The sequence below is a fragment of the Phocoena phocoena genome, chromosome 10 (genome assembly GCF_963924675.1).
Source record: "Phocoena phocoena chromosome 10, mPhoPho1.1, whole genome shotgun sequence".
Classification (NCBI taxonomy): domain Eukaryota; kingdom Metazoa; phylum Chordata; class Mammalia; order Artiodactyla; family Phocoenidae; genus Phocoena; species Phocoena phocoena.
Window position 1 is genome coordinate 100,891,632 of NC_089228.1, and position 14,736 is coordinate 100,906,367.

At 47.3% G+C, this 14,736-nt stretch overlaps 1 protein-coding gene across 1 annotated transcript in view; it reads right to left on the reverse strand.

Annotated features, from left to right (window-relative positions):
* The window catches only part of LY86 (lymphocyte antigen 86), a 53,871-nt gene that overhangs the window by 21,323 nt on the left and 17,812 nt on the right, over window positions 1-14,736 (reverse strand). The window contains exons 2-3 of the mRNA XM_065886228.1: window positions 3,966-4,052; window positions 2,582-2,710 (exon numbers count right to left, since the gene is read on the reverse strand). Coding sequence (XP_065742300.1) covers window positions 2,582-2,710; window positions 3,966-4,052 — 216 coding nt within the window. The remainder of the gene's footprint in view (window positions 1-2,581; window positions 2,711-3,965; window positions 4,053-14,736) is intronic.

Genomic DNA, 14,736 nt, shown 5'->3' on the forward strand with positions numbered 1-14,736 from the left:
TGATGAACTTTGGTCACTAAAGAGCTTAGACTTTGTTCTGTAGAGATGGGGACTCTTGGAGTCTTTTGGGAAGAGGGGAGACGTGATCAGATCGGTATTTGAGAAAACCATGCTGGCGGCAGTAGGGAGGGAGGGAAACCAATTAGAAGCCATTTCTGTCATCCAGGAGGGAGATGGGGAGACTTTATCCAGGGAGTAGAAGGAAGGAGGAGTGAAGGACAGCCCAGTATGTGTCCTTTCTTACTAAGCTGGCAGTACTTCCAAGCATACCACTATGCCAGTATGCTTGGAAGAATGCATATCATACATTTGGGTTCAAGGATACTTATTTGGGAAGAACACTGGAAAGATAAGCCAAAGACAGGAGATAGGACAGTAGACGCTGGCTAGAGGTATCAGCTTATGAAGACGTCAATCTTTCTCAGGGGGGTTATTATTTAGTTATCAGTTCAAGATGCTTTGAGGTCCTCCAAAACGTTCTGTAAAATCAGGAATGCTTGCAGACCATCAGCATTTTATGCTATATTATATATAGCCTCTAACTGGCTTTCAAAGAACCTAAGGCAATCAGGAAAGTAATTTTGTATTAAATTTCCCAGATTGCCCTGTTCCAACAGGTTGAATCCATTGGGAATGACCTCTACCCATCCAGTTTCCTTGGCATTTTATACCTCTTGAATGCAACTTGGAAGAGTTGTCTTGTGACTCTCCAATCCCTTCAGACTGTCATGAATGTCTTTGAAGGCAGAAACTATTTTTGGTTCATCTGCAGGCTCCCCAAAGTGCTTGGCATGGAGTAGGGACTTAGTGTTGAAAGAAGGAAGGAAGGAAGGAAATGGGAAGGAGACTGACTGTAGGGTGAGGAGTTTGGTACAGGCATGGCCAAGGGCAGGTAGAAAAAGTTAAATAGGGGCCAACTCATGAAGAGTTCACCGTGCTGGGGAAGTACATCAATGCACCCGATTAATCAGAAATATTTCCAGTAAGTTGAAAAAGGAAAACTGACTAACCATTCTTTGGTAGGTTAGTTAAGAATTTTAAAATGTCCTGATTCGAAACAAAGTCAGATCACTGGCCAGAAAGAGTTCTTAAATAAAAAATTTTAAATAAACTCCTGGTCAAAAGGCACATTCATACATTTCATTGTTTGTTCTTTTGCTCATTCATTCCTTAGAAGCCAAGATTATGGCTCTGGAGCCAGCCTGTCCAGGTTGAAGCCATGGGTCCCTCACCAGCTCTGTGACGGCACAAGGTCCTAAAACTCTGTGCCTTGTTTTCTGCATCTGTAGAGTATTAATAATACTAACTCTTGAGGGTGGGGTAGGAAGTAAATGACTCACTGGATGAAAAGCTCTTAGAACAGTGTGTGGTACCAGTGCTTAATATTGCATTAGCTATTTCCCTCTGTATATGTGCTGTCCTTAGCACTCCCTATGTATCAGTGCATTCAATATCCTGGGAATAAGAAGATGGAGACGGTAGCACCCCATCCACAGGAAGTCTATGGGGGATGACAAATGAGAGTGAGCGATTGGAGGCCAACATGGCAGGTGCTAGAACTGAGTTATGAGTCCCGCACTTCGGGGAGCAGAGAGGAGGGTCGCGAGGGAGGGCTGAGCTGAGGCTTGCCGCCTCCACATCACAGCCAAGTCCAGCCTGCTCCTTCCAGCCTGCGCGCCCTAAATTCCCCCATCTTCTTGCACAAACCTCCCTTGTCTGCGTCCCTTAGGATGCGAAGGGGACCCCAATTCTTCTCGATTGTTTGTTCAGAAAGCATAACTGGCTGTTTTCTCTCTAGTTTGCGTGAATGTGGAAATAGAGACGCAGGTGTTTGTGGGCTGTGGGATTAAGGGTCTGCTCCCCCTTGGCCGACGGGGACGGGAAGGAGGCCCCGGGAAGGGGGACGAGAGCAGCTTCCGGGGAAGGTCAGTCACAGGTCAGACCCAAGTTTTAGTTAAATACAGAGGCATCTCAGGGCCTCAGTGAAGACGGTGGTGAGGACAAAGGAGGACGTGGCGGGGGACAGGCCAGAGTGGGGTACGGCTAGCAGAGGGTTGGGGGTTGGTGAATTGGAGAAAATACAGCGGGTTTCACGCTTCTGTTCAATATATTTTGAATCAAGATACCTAATGTCTCTATTGGCCATTGGCTCAAAGGGAATGACCACAGTTCAACAGGGACATTTGGAAAGCTTCATTTTATCCCGCCAGCATATATCGAGGAGACCCTGCCACTAAAGGGATCGCTGACGAGAAGCCTGGAAACACTGAATCTCAGTGGATTTGGGGAAGCTACTGGTTCTTTCTGTCGCTAGTCATTTTTCACAAGGTGCCACCACTGACAGTGACAAGTTTCTCTCTGTAAACACCCGATAGGCACATTTCATCTGCTGTTCACACTCCCCCGTAAGGCAGGCCCTGTGGGATGGGCCGTGTGGTCGTTTTTATACAACACGTGATGATACGTGAGGTTAAGCTCGTCCACAGGTGAGGGGGGAGACCCAGACGCCGGCCTGGTGTCCTGACCTCCACCGTGAGCTCCTGTCCACCTCCCTCTGGGCCTCGGCCAGCCAGACACCTACCTCCTTTCCTTCTTCCGCAGAAAGAAAACTTGGGTAGATCCACTTCACAGATGGGGTAGGAGAAGTTCAGAATGGACAGGCCTTTACTGAAGAGAGCGATGTCCAGAAACAGCTCCTTGATATCCTCCCCTGAAGGGAAAGGGAAGACCAGCTTTCCTGTTAGTGTGGGTTTTGCTGTGCATCACGGTGTTCAAAATTCATAAAAGCGTGAGCCAAAGGACCTTTCTTTTCCAGAAATCTGCGCTGTATGGGGAACAGTTTTCTTTTTTGGTAAAACAGCAGGGGGGCAACGCTACTGGGACAGCCCTGGGGATGAAATGCGGCCCTTTCACGAACTTCATCTGCTTGGAGCAGGTAGCTGACCTGCTCCCCTGGCCTGATGCCATGGCCCCTGAATGTGGCGGCCGGGGGCCTGGCTTCCACAGCTTCTCAGCTACGTAGTCCCAGGTGCCTCCCCTGAGAGCCGTGGGCTGTGGTCCAGCCTGCCTACCCTCACCGCTGATGGCAGGCAGACATTGTCCCGTTGTCACACAGGAAGCTTCCGGCTGCTCTGCAGAGCTGGCTCCCGACTTTCTGCCCTTTTCTCCATCCCTCCCTTTTATGTTTCACTCACTCCTCCTTCTATTCCTCTTTCCTCTCTGTCTCTCCCTAAAGCATCCATGGAGCTGCTGGTATAGAGCCCAGAGGCTGTGCAGGGTCTGGAAATATGAAGATGCATGAGAGTTCTTGGCCTCCGGAATGTTCCCTCCGTTTCTCTGGAGTGATCCCACATGCTCAGTTTATTAACTCCTTCTGCCCTGGTTTTGATGAATCTGTGTTAGAAAGGAGATACACTAGCAGCTATAGCAATGTAATGACCAACGGTAATGACACGACCACGTAAAAATAAACAATCAGAAAGCATTCTGGCTCATGGATTGGGGTGCAGGGAGAAGATATTCCATGTCTTTGCCTGTGTCAAGGTTTAAGAACTTACAAGAGCTATTTGGGGAATGAAATAATGCAAAGATAAACCATGCTGCTGGTTGTGGCTTGTTTGGGGCTGAGATAACTAAGCAAAAAAGGTCTCTCAAGCAGACACCAATATTTAGGCTCAAAATATTTTCTTTATTTTGTTTCATATACTGATTGCAGGGGCTTGTAATACCCAAATGAGTGCCTAGGGTCTTTTTGGTACAAAAGCACAGCATGAAGTGAGAGTTCTGCTCTATCTGGATATTACCCAGAGAGAGAAATGAAAACGAAAATGGCACTAGAGTTCATTCCAGAGAGTGATGGGAGCAGTGGTGTCACCACAGCCGCCACAGTAAACACGGGCACCTGGGCGTCGGGGCCGCGAAGAGGTTGTGTAATGTTTTATGTTATGTCAATAATTTTTACTTACTCAGAATGATTCCAAATCTGATGTGGGTATTTGGTTTTAGTTGTTTGAGACACTGGTCAACAGACAAGCCAAAATCTTGTAACGCGTCTGCCAAGAAGAAAACAACAGATTAGGTGTGAGGGCACTCACTGCACTGAATGCTGCAAGCTCGCATTCAAAATGTACAGCAGGGCTTCCCTGGTGGCGCAGTGGTTGAGAGTCCGCCTGCCGATGCAGGGGACATGGGTTCGTGCCCCGGTCCGGGAAGATCCCACATGCCGCGGCAGCGGCTGGGCCCGTGAGCCATGGCCGCTGAGCCTGCGCGTCCAGAGCCTGTGCTCCGCAACGGGAGAGGCCACAACAGTGAGAGACCCGCGTATCGCAAAAAAAAAAAAAAAAAAAAAAAAAAAAAATTACAAAATGTACAGCAATTCTTCTTCTTTTTAAAATTATTATTATTTATTTATTTTAACATCTTTATTGGAGGATAATTGCCTTACAATGGTGTGTTAGTTTCTGCTGTATAACAGAGAATCAGCTATACGTATACATATGTCCCCATATCTCTTCCCTCTTGCGTCTCCCTCCCTCCCACCCTCCCTATCCCACCCCTCTAGGTGGTCACAGAGCACCGAGCTGATCTCGCTGTGCTATGCGGCTGCTTCCCGCTAGCTATCTATTTTACGTTTGGTAGTATAGATACGTCCATGCCACGCTCTCACTTCGTCCCAGCTTCCCCTTCCCCCTCCCCATGTCCTCAATACCTGTCCTTCCTTCCTCCCTTCCTTCCTTCCTGTATCCGAAATACTTCTTTTTTTTTTTTGCGGTACGCGGGCCTCTCACTGTTGTGGCTTCTCCCGTTGCGGAGCACAGGCTCCGGACGCGCAGGCTCAGCGGCCATGGCTCACGGGCCCAGCCGCTCCGCGGCATGTGGGATCTTCCCGGACCGGGGCACGAACCCGTGTCCCCTGCATCGGCAGGAGGACTCTCAACCACTGCGCCACCACGGAAGCCCCAATTTTTTTTTTTTTTTCGAAATACTTTTTAAAGTATACAAGCACGTATTACTTTGTACTTTGCTCTTTGACTTGTCCCACAATAATTAACCTAAACACAGAGCTCTTAGAGGCAAGAGCCAGTGTTTGTTTTGTTTGTATCGTTTTGCTTTCCATGTCCTTTTCCTTCATGTTTCCCACTGGGCCCCAGAGAGGACGACTGATTTTAACTGAGAGTCTATGTTATGTGGGTCACTGAACTGTGCACTTTATGAGCTATCGACTTAATTCTTCAGACTCCCCAGTGCCTAGCACAGAGCCTTGCAGTCGGACACATAGTAAGCACTCCATAAATGCACACGTGAGTGGATGAATGGGCCACGTATGAAGCTACCTCAGCTTCAAGTCCACCCTTCAGGGCTCTGCTGTGTGAAGCTGGGGGCGCTCTTCAACCACGTTTCTCCTTTGCCACCTGCCAGAGATGTGCCAGAGGTCAGACTGGGGCTGAGCGGGAGAAGGACTTGCTCCTTCTTACCCACTTGCTGATGCTTGAGCGTGTCGCCCGGCGATGGCCTGTCACCCTGGCAGTGGCTGTTGGTTCCAGTGTCCCTCTCTCTCTCTCTCTCTCTTTTTTTTTTTACTTTATACTACACTTTATTTATTTTGCCTTGCACCTTCTTGGAATCAGCTGAGGCTCAGCTCTACTGGCTCCAAGCTCCTGTGATGATGGTACCTCGGAGGCCATCGCCCCTTCCCCAGCTGGCAGCGTCTCAGCACCTCAGGCCCTTCTTTCAAGCTTCCAGGTTCTAACAACCCTAACCTCCGTCCTCTGCTCATAGCCCTCTGGGGGCAGTTGCTTCCTCACTGCTTCCTTCTGCTTTTCTGGTTCTCTAACAACTGCTTAACCAACACTCTGTATTAAAGTTTCTCCGTGGAGATGACTGACAGGGTCTCTGAGTTCCTGACTGGACCTAGACTGATAGAATGAACGACATTAGAGAGAGGTAGGCGTGACTGTCCTTATTTCACAGGTGGGGAAATAAAGACTCAGAGAGGTGGTGCTGACTTACCTAGGTTCAAGAACTAGCAAGTGGCAGAGTCAAGGTTCAAACCCAGACTTAAAAACGAATAAATAAGAAGTTGCCCCCCAGTACTGAACAGAGGCACTCACAAAGTAGAGCCTTGAAGACGTATGTTAAGTTTCTGATTAGTAAGATTGCCTGGAACATTTGCATGCAGACATATGGCATTTGCATGCAGACATATGGCATCTAGCGGTTCTGTTTCATAACTGGCTTCAATTTCAGCTTAAATATGAGCTCACATTGTCGATGGGAGCGTTCCAGACCGTTTAATCATCCACATCGCTGACCTGGAGGACATATAACTGTCTGTGATATCTGCCGTGGAAATGATCACTAGGCTATTCAGCCTTGCGAATCTAATCTAGGTGCACTTTCGTTTGATGAACCCCCCTATGATCTGGTCACTAGTTTTCTGGAGGGATAAAAGCCATTTTCTCTTATGCTTAGTTTACTTCTTCACCGGCATCTTCGTGTCATCCCAGGGTTTCTTTCGTCTTGGAAAATGGGACCAGGGGGTAAGGAGACAATTGTTTCTGCTACACATTTGGCCCTCGGTATCGAAAAAGAGGCCAAGCTAACAGACGTTTGGGAACGTGCATCCTCAAAATTGTGAGCAAATTTAAGTGGCGATCTGCGGAAGGTAAAAGAGGCTAACGCGTGTCGCTTAGCTAATTAGCAGGTGAACAATTACACTGTGCTTCTCAAAACTTTAAATGTATAGATGGAGAGAATAAACTAAGGGCAGGAGAAGGAAATAAAACATCTCCCTGGCACTGGAAAAATATTCTTGTTAGGAAAATAATCTTAATAAGAAACAAAGTTAAAAAGGAAGCAGCGGATTGCTTCTCTCCGAGGATGTGAGTATAAAAACAGAAAGATAGATTGCTTAAAAAGTGCTTAGGGCTTTGGTGCTCTTTTCTAGCAGTTATTTCAATTTTATATTTGAGAGCAAATTTTATATTTAAGAGTGGATTTTATATTTGGGAGGGAGTATGCACTTTGCAGTTGTCTCGGGGAAAATGACATCCATTCCTCCCATCCCCCCAATCCCAGCCTCACACACTTATAGCCTTTCCTCTTTTGACTTGTATTTTCACCCTGGCGCTTGGCATGCTCTATACCAGGGGTCCCCAACCCATGGGCTCTGGACCGATAGCGTCCGAGGTCTGTTAAGAACCGGGGCCACACGGCACGAGGTGAGCGGCGGGCAAGTAAGCGAAGCTTCATCTGGTGCTCCCCATGGCTCCCATTACCGCGTGCACCACCCCTACACCCCCAAACCCCCCACCCCTTGTCTGTGGAAAAACCGTCTTCCACGAAACCAGTCCCTGGTGCCAAAAACACTGGGGACCGCTGCTTTACACTACATTATATTTTCCTGTAAACCTATACTAGATGCTTCAAGGCAGGCTCCCCTGCTTCAGGGCCCAGCATAATATCTTAAGATTATACTAGGTTCCAAGTAGTGGTTTGTTGAATGAATAATAGAGGTTATCTGTAATCAACTTGTGCAGAACTTTAAAGCCAGATTTCTCAACCTTGTCACTATTGACATTTTGGGTCAGAAATCTTTTTTGGGGGGTGGCTGTCCTGTGCAGCAACACCTCTACCCACTAGAAACCAGTAACATCCCAGCCCCAATTCCAGCCCAAATAGGTTACAGACATTGCCAAATATCCCCTGGGGGACAAACTCGCCTGGTGGAGAGCGATTGCTTTAAAGAATTGTTCTCAATTGCCAGACAAATGCCTCAGAATCACCTACCAAAATTCAAGACAGTGGGTTGCATTTTTAGAGGAGTTCTCCTTATACAGTGTAAGAATTGACTGGGGGCAAGGGTGGGGGGATTTTTCCTCGGACACTTGCCTCAGGTAAGTTTGACCACATATACATTGGATTATCCGAATGTGGATCCTCTGAAAGGATAAAATGGGAAAGTTCATGAGAGCTGGCGTTCCTGGGCCTCGAGGGCAGAGATAAATGTTTCTTCCAGGGCGTCCCTGGTGGCGCAGTGGTTGGGAGTCCGCCTGCCGATGCGGGGGACGCGGGTTCGAGCCCTGGTCCGGGAGGTTCCCACATGCCGCAGAGCAACGAAGCCCGTGTGCCACAACTACTGAGCCTGTGCTCTGGAGCCTGTGAACGACGACTACGGAGCCCGTGCGTCTAGAGCCCGTGCTCCACAACGAGAGAAGCCACCGCAATGAGAAGCCCATGCACCGCAACAAAGAGTAGCCCCCACTCGCCACAACTAGAGAAAGCACGCACGCAGCAAGGAAGACCCAACGCAGCCAAAAATAAATAAATAAAATTAATTAAAAAAAAAAAATGTTTCTTCCAGACACTTCACTGTATAGCAGTGAATGGACTGAGGAAAGAGGCAAAGCTTCATAGGAAAATATATGACCTGTTCATGGAAAATATTTTTTCCTTTGCCTCTAAGCTATACCCCCTTTCTGTCTGTTCTGTCCTCATGTGTGACTTCTGCCTAAGAGAGGCCCGCAGTTACAGTGGGCGAGGCCGATGTGCCGCAACCTGCCCTGCTGTCCGCACACACCAGGGGCAGGTGTGCCTGGAAGGCAGACTCCTCCAAACGGCTGACAGGAGATCCCTCGGTGGGTGGGGAGAGAGGCTGGGGAAGCAGCCAGCGGCATCTGCATTCCTGCTAAGGGCAGTCAAATGCATGCTGGAACTGTTTCACGCTCCTTCGTGGAGTAGCATAGACTTAGATAAAGGGGTAAGCTTTAGCATGTGCAAGTTCTTTACACATCTCAGCTTCAGAGCCATTCTTGGGCCTTGAGTTCTGTTCCTTGCCTGTGCTCTCCCTGGCAGGGCTGGCCCTGGGCAGTTGTCCAGGAGAGGATGAGCTGGCCTGGGGTGTTTCTGGCCAGCGTTGGGCTCTCAACTGGAATCAGGGAGAAGACGACAAAACTCAGCCTCTGGAAGTGCAGTTCCTCCCCGAGGATGGCGGGGCCCAGGGCCTGGTGGGGCCAGGAGCCGGTGTGTCTCGGGCGAGCCACGCATCCCTAGGTCCTCGAGTCCGTGGTTGTTGCTCTGTGCCCTGTGTCCATCCTCTGTGCTGCTGGTTTCATGGTTTGAAGGACAGAGGACGGGGGGCCGTCTCTCATGCTGCTAGTCTCATTTTCCGATTTCATACCTCTGCTTGAGGCTTTTACAAAATTTTTGTATTTTGAAATCATTATATTTTCACAGGAAGTTGCAAAAAGATAGAAGTTTCAGGTACCCTTCACCCAGCTTCCCCGCCACGGTGACATCTTACGCATAGTACAGTATCAAAACAAAGAGACCAATGTTGGCACAACCCACAGGGCTCTTTCAGATTTTACTAGTTTTACTCACACTTGTTCACGCGTGTGCACATGTGTGGAATTCTGTTGCTTAGGTTTTAAATGTTGTTGCAAAGTGGGTGAAGCATTGGCTTTCCTGCTCCCGTGGGGGGGAGGGTGGAATTCCGACAGCAGTGTCACCCTGAAAAAGAGCTGACACCCCTCCAGCCTCCCCTCCACTAGCCTTCCCCACGTTCACGTCCAAGTCCATCCAAGGCTGTCCACGACCTTCCTGCTGCGTGAAGGTAGCCTCTCTCTCTTTCTCCTTCTTTCTCTCTTTCTCCCTCCCACTCCTTCCCTCTTTCTCTGTGCTCCCCTCCAGCACTTAGGTGGGCTACATCCTGAGATCCAGAGCAGTGACTTTCTTCTAACATCCCTTAACCCACCCATCCCTTAACCCATGACTTTAGGAGCTGATATCGCTTCCTCCGTGTGCTGTTGGCAGAAAACAGGCTGATCCAGGGGAGTTCGATATTCCACGGCATGTTTTATAGCACGTTTCCAATAGAGGCATGGCTTGGGGAGGGTAGAGAAGGACAACAGAGACAGGGGAGGGGCTTACTGTCAGCACATCGCTCGGATGCACTGGTGAAATTGACTCTAATGGTTTATGGAGAGAAGAAAAACGTGGGCAAACAGAATGTGAGCAAAGCTGGTCTGCTTCTGTTGGTTAATAAAATAGCACTGGATAGCTTCTTGCTCTTTAATAAAACCCGATATATTACAGTTTTTCAGAGAAGCAGAAGCAATAGGATATATAGAGATGATATCTAGCTACCTAGCTAGACATAGACACAGATATAACACATAGAGGGTATTTATCATGTACATATATAGAAATATAATATATCTGTCTATCGAGAGATTTATCTTAAGAAACTGGCTCATATAAGAGGGGCTGAGGGTGAGAAAAAGCCAACTTAGTTTTTAGAAGTATTATAGATAGGGCTGTCCTCGTCCCAGGGAAGCATAGAGAGTGAGCCAGAAACTGTGCCTGGGGAGCCATCGATGGTTCTAGAGGAAGGGCGTGACAGGATCTGACCTGTGCTTTCATTGCCTGCGATCAGTTCTCTCCTTTCTGTCCAAATCCTGGCCTCTCTGGGAAATGTTGCCTTGTTCCCCCAGCTTCTTTCTCTCTGCCCCTACGAACTTAGATCTATGCCAGTTACTTAGTGTAGACTACCTAGTATTCATACTACATACACACGATCTTATATGATACTGTCCTGCCTCCTCAACCAAGGTCAGGCCCAAGAGGGTGGGAGTTTTCTCTTATATATCATTTTGTTATATCCTCTTATATTTTTGATTACTCTCCCCTTCTCATTGCGTCTGACCTCATGTATCTCCAGCGCAGGTGCTAACTCAGAGTTGCAGGATAAATGGCTCTCGCTTTATTCTCTACCTTTTGAAACTGTTTACCTCTATCTGCAGCATGAAAATTTGGACAATTTCCAGTAAGTGAGAGAGGGCTGGATCTCATATAGGAAAACCTTGTTTGTCTCTCTCCTGCCTGTTGTATCTTCACAATCCAGCTCGACCACTCTCCTCCCCAGGATGCCCTGGAGTTTCCTGATCTGTCCTTCCTAAGGTCTCTCATGCATGGCTCGCTCTGTACATCTTCATCATATCTTTATCATCATGAAGTGCGGGAACTCTTGCTGGTTTGTATCTCGCATAGGTAGATGACACTAGGGTATAAGCTGTGGAGGTTAGGAATTCTGTCTTATTTATCCATCCTTACATAACCAGCATCTAGTACTGGACACGCCCACAAGTCTCAGCTGGTTGGACAAATAGATGAAAAGGAGAGAAGGTTGGGCAGTTTGATGACACCAGGAGGGAAGCTGGGCTTTCACGTCCATCTGTGATGGGTGCCAGCGATCACTTGGGAAGCCTGAGTTTTGAAGCCAGTGATTGATTTTCCCCACACTTGGAAGGCTCTTTGGAAAGGTGTTAGTACATATTATCATCATAATAACCAGGGTATTTGCCTTGGCACTTAGGGTGGAGTTTCTGAGTGTGGTTGAAAATCTAGTCCCAGGCCAAATATTAGCAGATGTACCTCTACTATCTTTCAGAATTCTTTTGCAAATAAAACTAAACAAACAGACGTTGCTTTTGACTTCTTCTTTTAGGTTGGGTGATTACCAGCTCTGCAAGCTTGTACTGTTTACAGTACAGGCCTGGTTGTGCATGGATCTGAAAGTTTCCTTTCTTACATGGCAGTATTTTCATGGCGGGGGTTTAATTTTCTTGTGTGATTCCTAGGATAACATTCAAGGGTCATTGTGGATCCCTAAAAAATATGGATGGGGGGGGGGAGTCTTCGGTGAGAAGCCATTGCTGGAAATCCATTACCATGGCAACAGAAAATTAATATCCTCTTTTCTGTCCTTGATGCGTTGTGGTGTGTTTCTTCCCCCGTTCCCTCATCCTCCTTCCCTGCCACTGAAGAGAAAGAAATGACTTACAAGGTGGTAAATGTATTCTAGCTAGTTGTTCTGTTATTTCCTGATCTCTCCTTTTTCCTCCACCTGTCAAATCTTATTACTATAGAATAGCACGGCAAAGCTCCCCGATGGGCTATTATATTTCAAATAATAGTAGCTCTGCCCCATTCCAGTCTCCTTGGTCAGCATTTCATTGGGAATTGACTCACCTGGCCAAAGTTGGGTATACAATCTGGCTTTTTGTTTCTTCAGCTTGAACAGGTAGAGTGGGTGTTTGAAAATGCTTAAACATGGTTCCTGATATCAAACACGACCAAAATGCATGAACACCGTCACAGTGGAACAGCTCCTGCTTGTAGCTGTACAGAGGGCAAGAATTCCTACACCCCGCAGGCCGCCTGGTAAGCCTGGTGAATGCATTTTTGAGTGTGAAGGTAGGTTTGGGCTGCCAAATTCAAAATCCTGGATCCCTCACCTTGTCTGCTTTGGATTCACTGGAACTCAGTATTGATGGAGAAGGGGTGTGAACTGCATCCTCTTTTGGCCTCTGAATTCCACTCCCCAGGAGTAACCTGTGTTTGGCTTCCACGAGCTTAGGGGGAGATGGTTTTTGTATGATAGTATACACATTAGAGACCAAAAAGAGAGAAATGGCAATGAGGATGAGGTTTCATCCAAAACACCTTGCCAAATGTCTCAGGGAAAATAACGACCCATTTGAAGCTATTAAGATCGATCTTTTGCATCTCAAGTGTAGATTGACAATCAACACTAAATGCGCAGTTTTATTGCGTGTTACCAAGGGGGTATCATGGTGCCACAAAAAATCTTAACATGAGCGTACGAGCAAACTTGAACCTGTCTTACAGGTGACAGTGCCTCTTAGTGGCTGGAGAATGGGAACTGCAACTTAGCCTCTCGTTCATTTTACTGAGTACCTGACACATGGCAGGAAGAACACTAGGCCTTGGGGATACAAAGACAAACCAGAACAGGCTGCTGCTTTCATCTGGAGCACAACACTTCCATCACCTAATTACGATACTACATGGTCCAAACACAAACTCAATAAAAGATACACGTGTACTCTAAATCTCTCATTTTATAGTCAACATAGAGTCAAACTGTCTTCTGCATGCAAGGCGTATCTCCCATGCTCTCACTCCACACTACCTGGCCTGGCCCCTTTGCAGGTTAAACACAAGCTTAGTAACGGTGTTGTTATTCACTCCTTCAACTACTACCACCGCAATCAAGATACAGACACAGAGAATGCTCCTCATGCTGGCCTTTGACAGGCACTCCCTACCCCACCTCCCCTTCCCTACACCCCAGAAACCATGAATCACTGCTCCAGCAGTATCATTTTCTCATCTTGAGAATGTTATCCAAATGGAACCATACAATATGTACGCTTGCTTCTTAACTTGTCATATATATATATATATATATATATATATATATATATATATATATTTTAAATTGAAGTATAGTGGACTTATTATATTAGTTTCAGGTATACAGCATAGTGACTCAATATTTTTATACATTACAAAATGATCACCTCATATGCGACCTTTTGAGATTGGATTTTTTTCATTCTCCATGGTGTCCTGGAGACCCATCCAGGTGGTTGTGTGTCTCATTCGTTTTTGTGGCTGAGTTGTTTTCTGTAGTGTGGACGTTTCACAGCTTGTTTAACTATTCACCTGTTGAAGGACATATGGCCAGTTTGGGACTATTAGAAATAAAGCTTTCACATACAAGTTTTTGTATGAACACGGTCTTCATTTCTCTGGGATAAATACCCAGGACTGGGGTTGCTGGGTTATATGGTAAGCGTATGTTTGGTTTTATAAGAAACAGCCAGTTTTCCACAGTGGCCGTGCATATTACATTCCCTCCAGCCTAGTAGGCCTGCCCTCTTAAGAGAAACACTTGCCCAAGAAGCTTGTTCCCTGGGAGGAATCGGGAAAGGGGCTGTAGTCAACAACTACAGGGGGTTGACAACTTTTTTGCCCACTCAGCCTTCAAGGTTCAGGCAAAACTCCCTCCATGACGTGAGGTGGAAGTTCTCAGGAATGATCAACTCCTAGAAGCTGTGAGATGCACACGCAGCAGTGGCTAACTGTTGTTAGTGTCCATCTGGTGGAGGGCGGCTTGGATGACCAGCCGTGATGGGGGTTTCCTTCCATAGCCCCCCTTCCTTCCCAGCGCTGTGTTCAGGACCCCTGAGGAAGTTCTTGTCATGCCGTCACATGGAGGCCTGCAGAACAAGTGCTAATTCTTATGACTTGTTTCCCCAGCGCTTTCTAGTGTGAGAGCAACTTACTATATACTTCTTCCCCCTTGAGTCCTGCTCTTCCCACACTGGCTAACAAAGTGTCCACTGCTGCCTCCAACCCCCCATCAGAGTCACAGGAGGAAACATCAATGTACACTTTTCCTAGGAGGCAAGCCTACTGACGGAGCTGATGGTTTGTCTTAGTTTGTCAGGCTGTCACAACAAAATACCACAGGCTGGGTGGCTTAATTTCTCACAGTTCTGGAAGCTGGGGAGTCCAAGATCAGGATTCTGGCTGATTTGCCTCCTGGTAGGAGCCCTCTTCCTGGTATGCTGACTTCTCCATGTGTCCTCATATGGCAGAGACAGAGAGAGAGACCTCTCTGGTCTCTTCCTCTTAGAAGGTCACTAATTCCAACACAGGGCCCCACCCTCATGACCTCATCTAACCCTAATTACCTCCCAAACACCCCTCCTCCAAATACCACCACATTGAGGTTTAGAGCTTCAACATATGACTTTTGGGGAGACAATACAGTCCATAACACGTGTAAAGACCCTCCTCTTCACTGTTAGCAGTCAGAAGAGGGTCCAGAGAGTGACACTGTTTCTGAATTGACCACCCTGATAT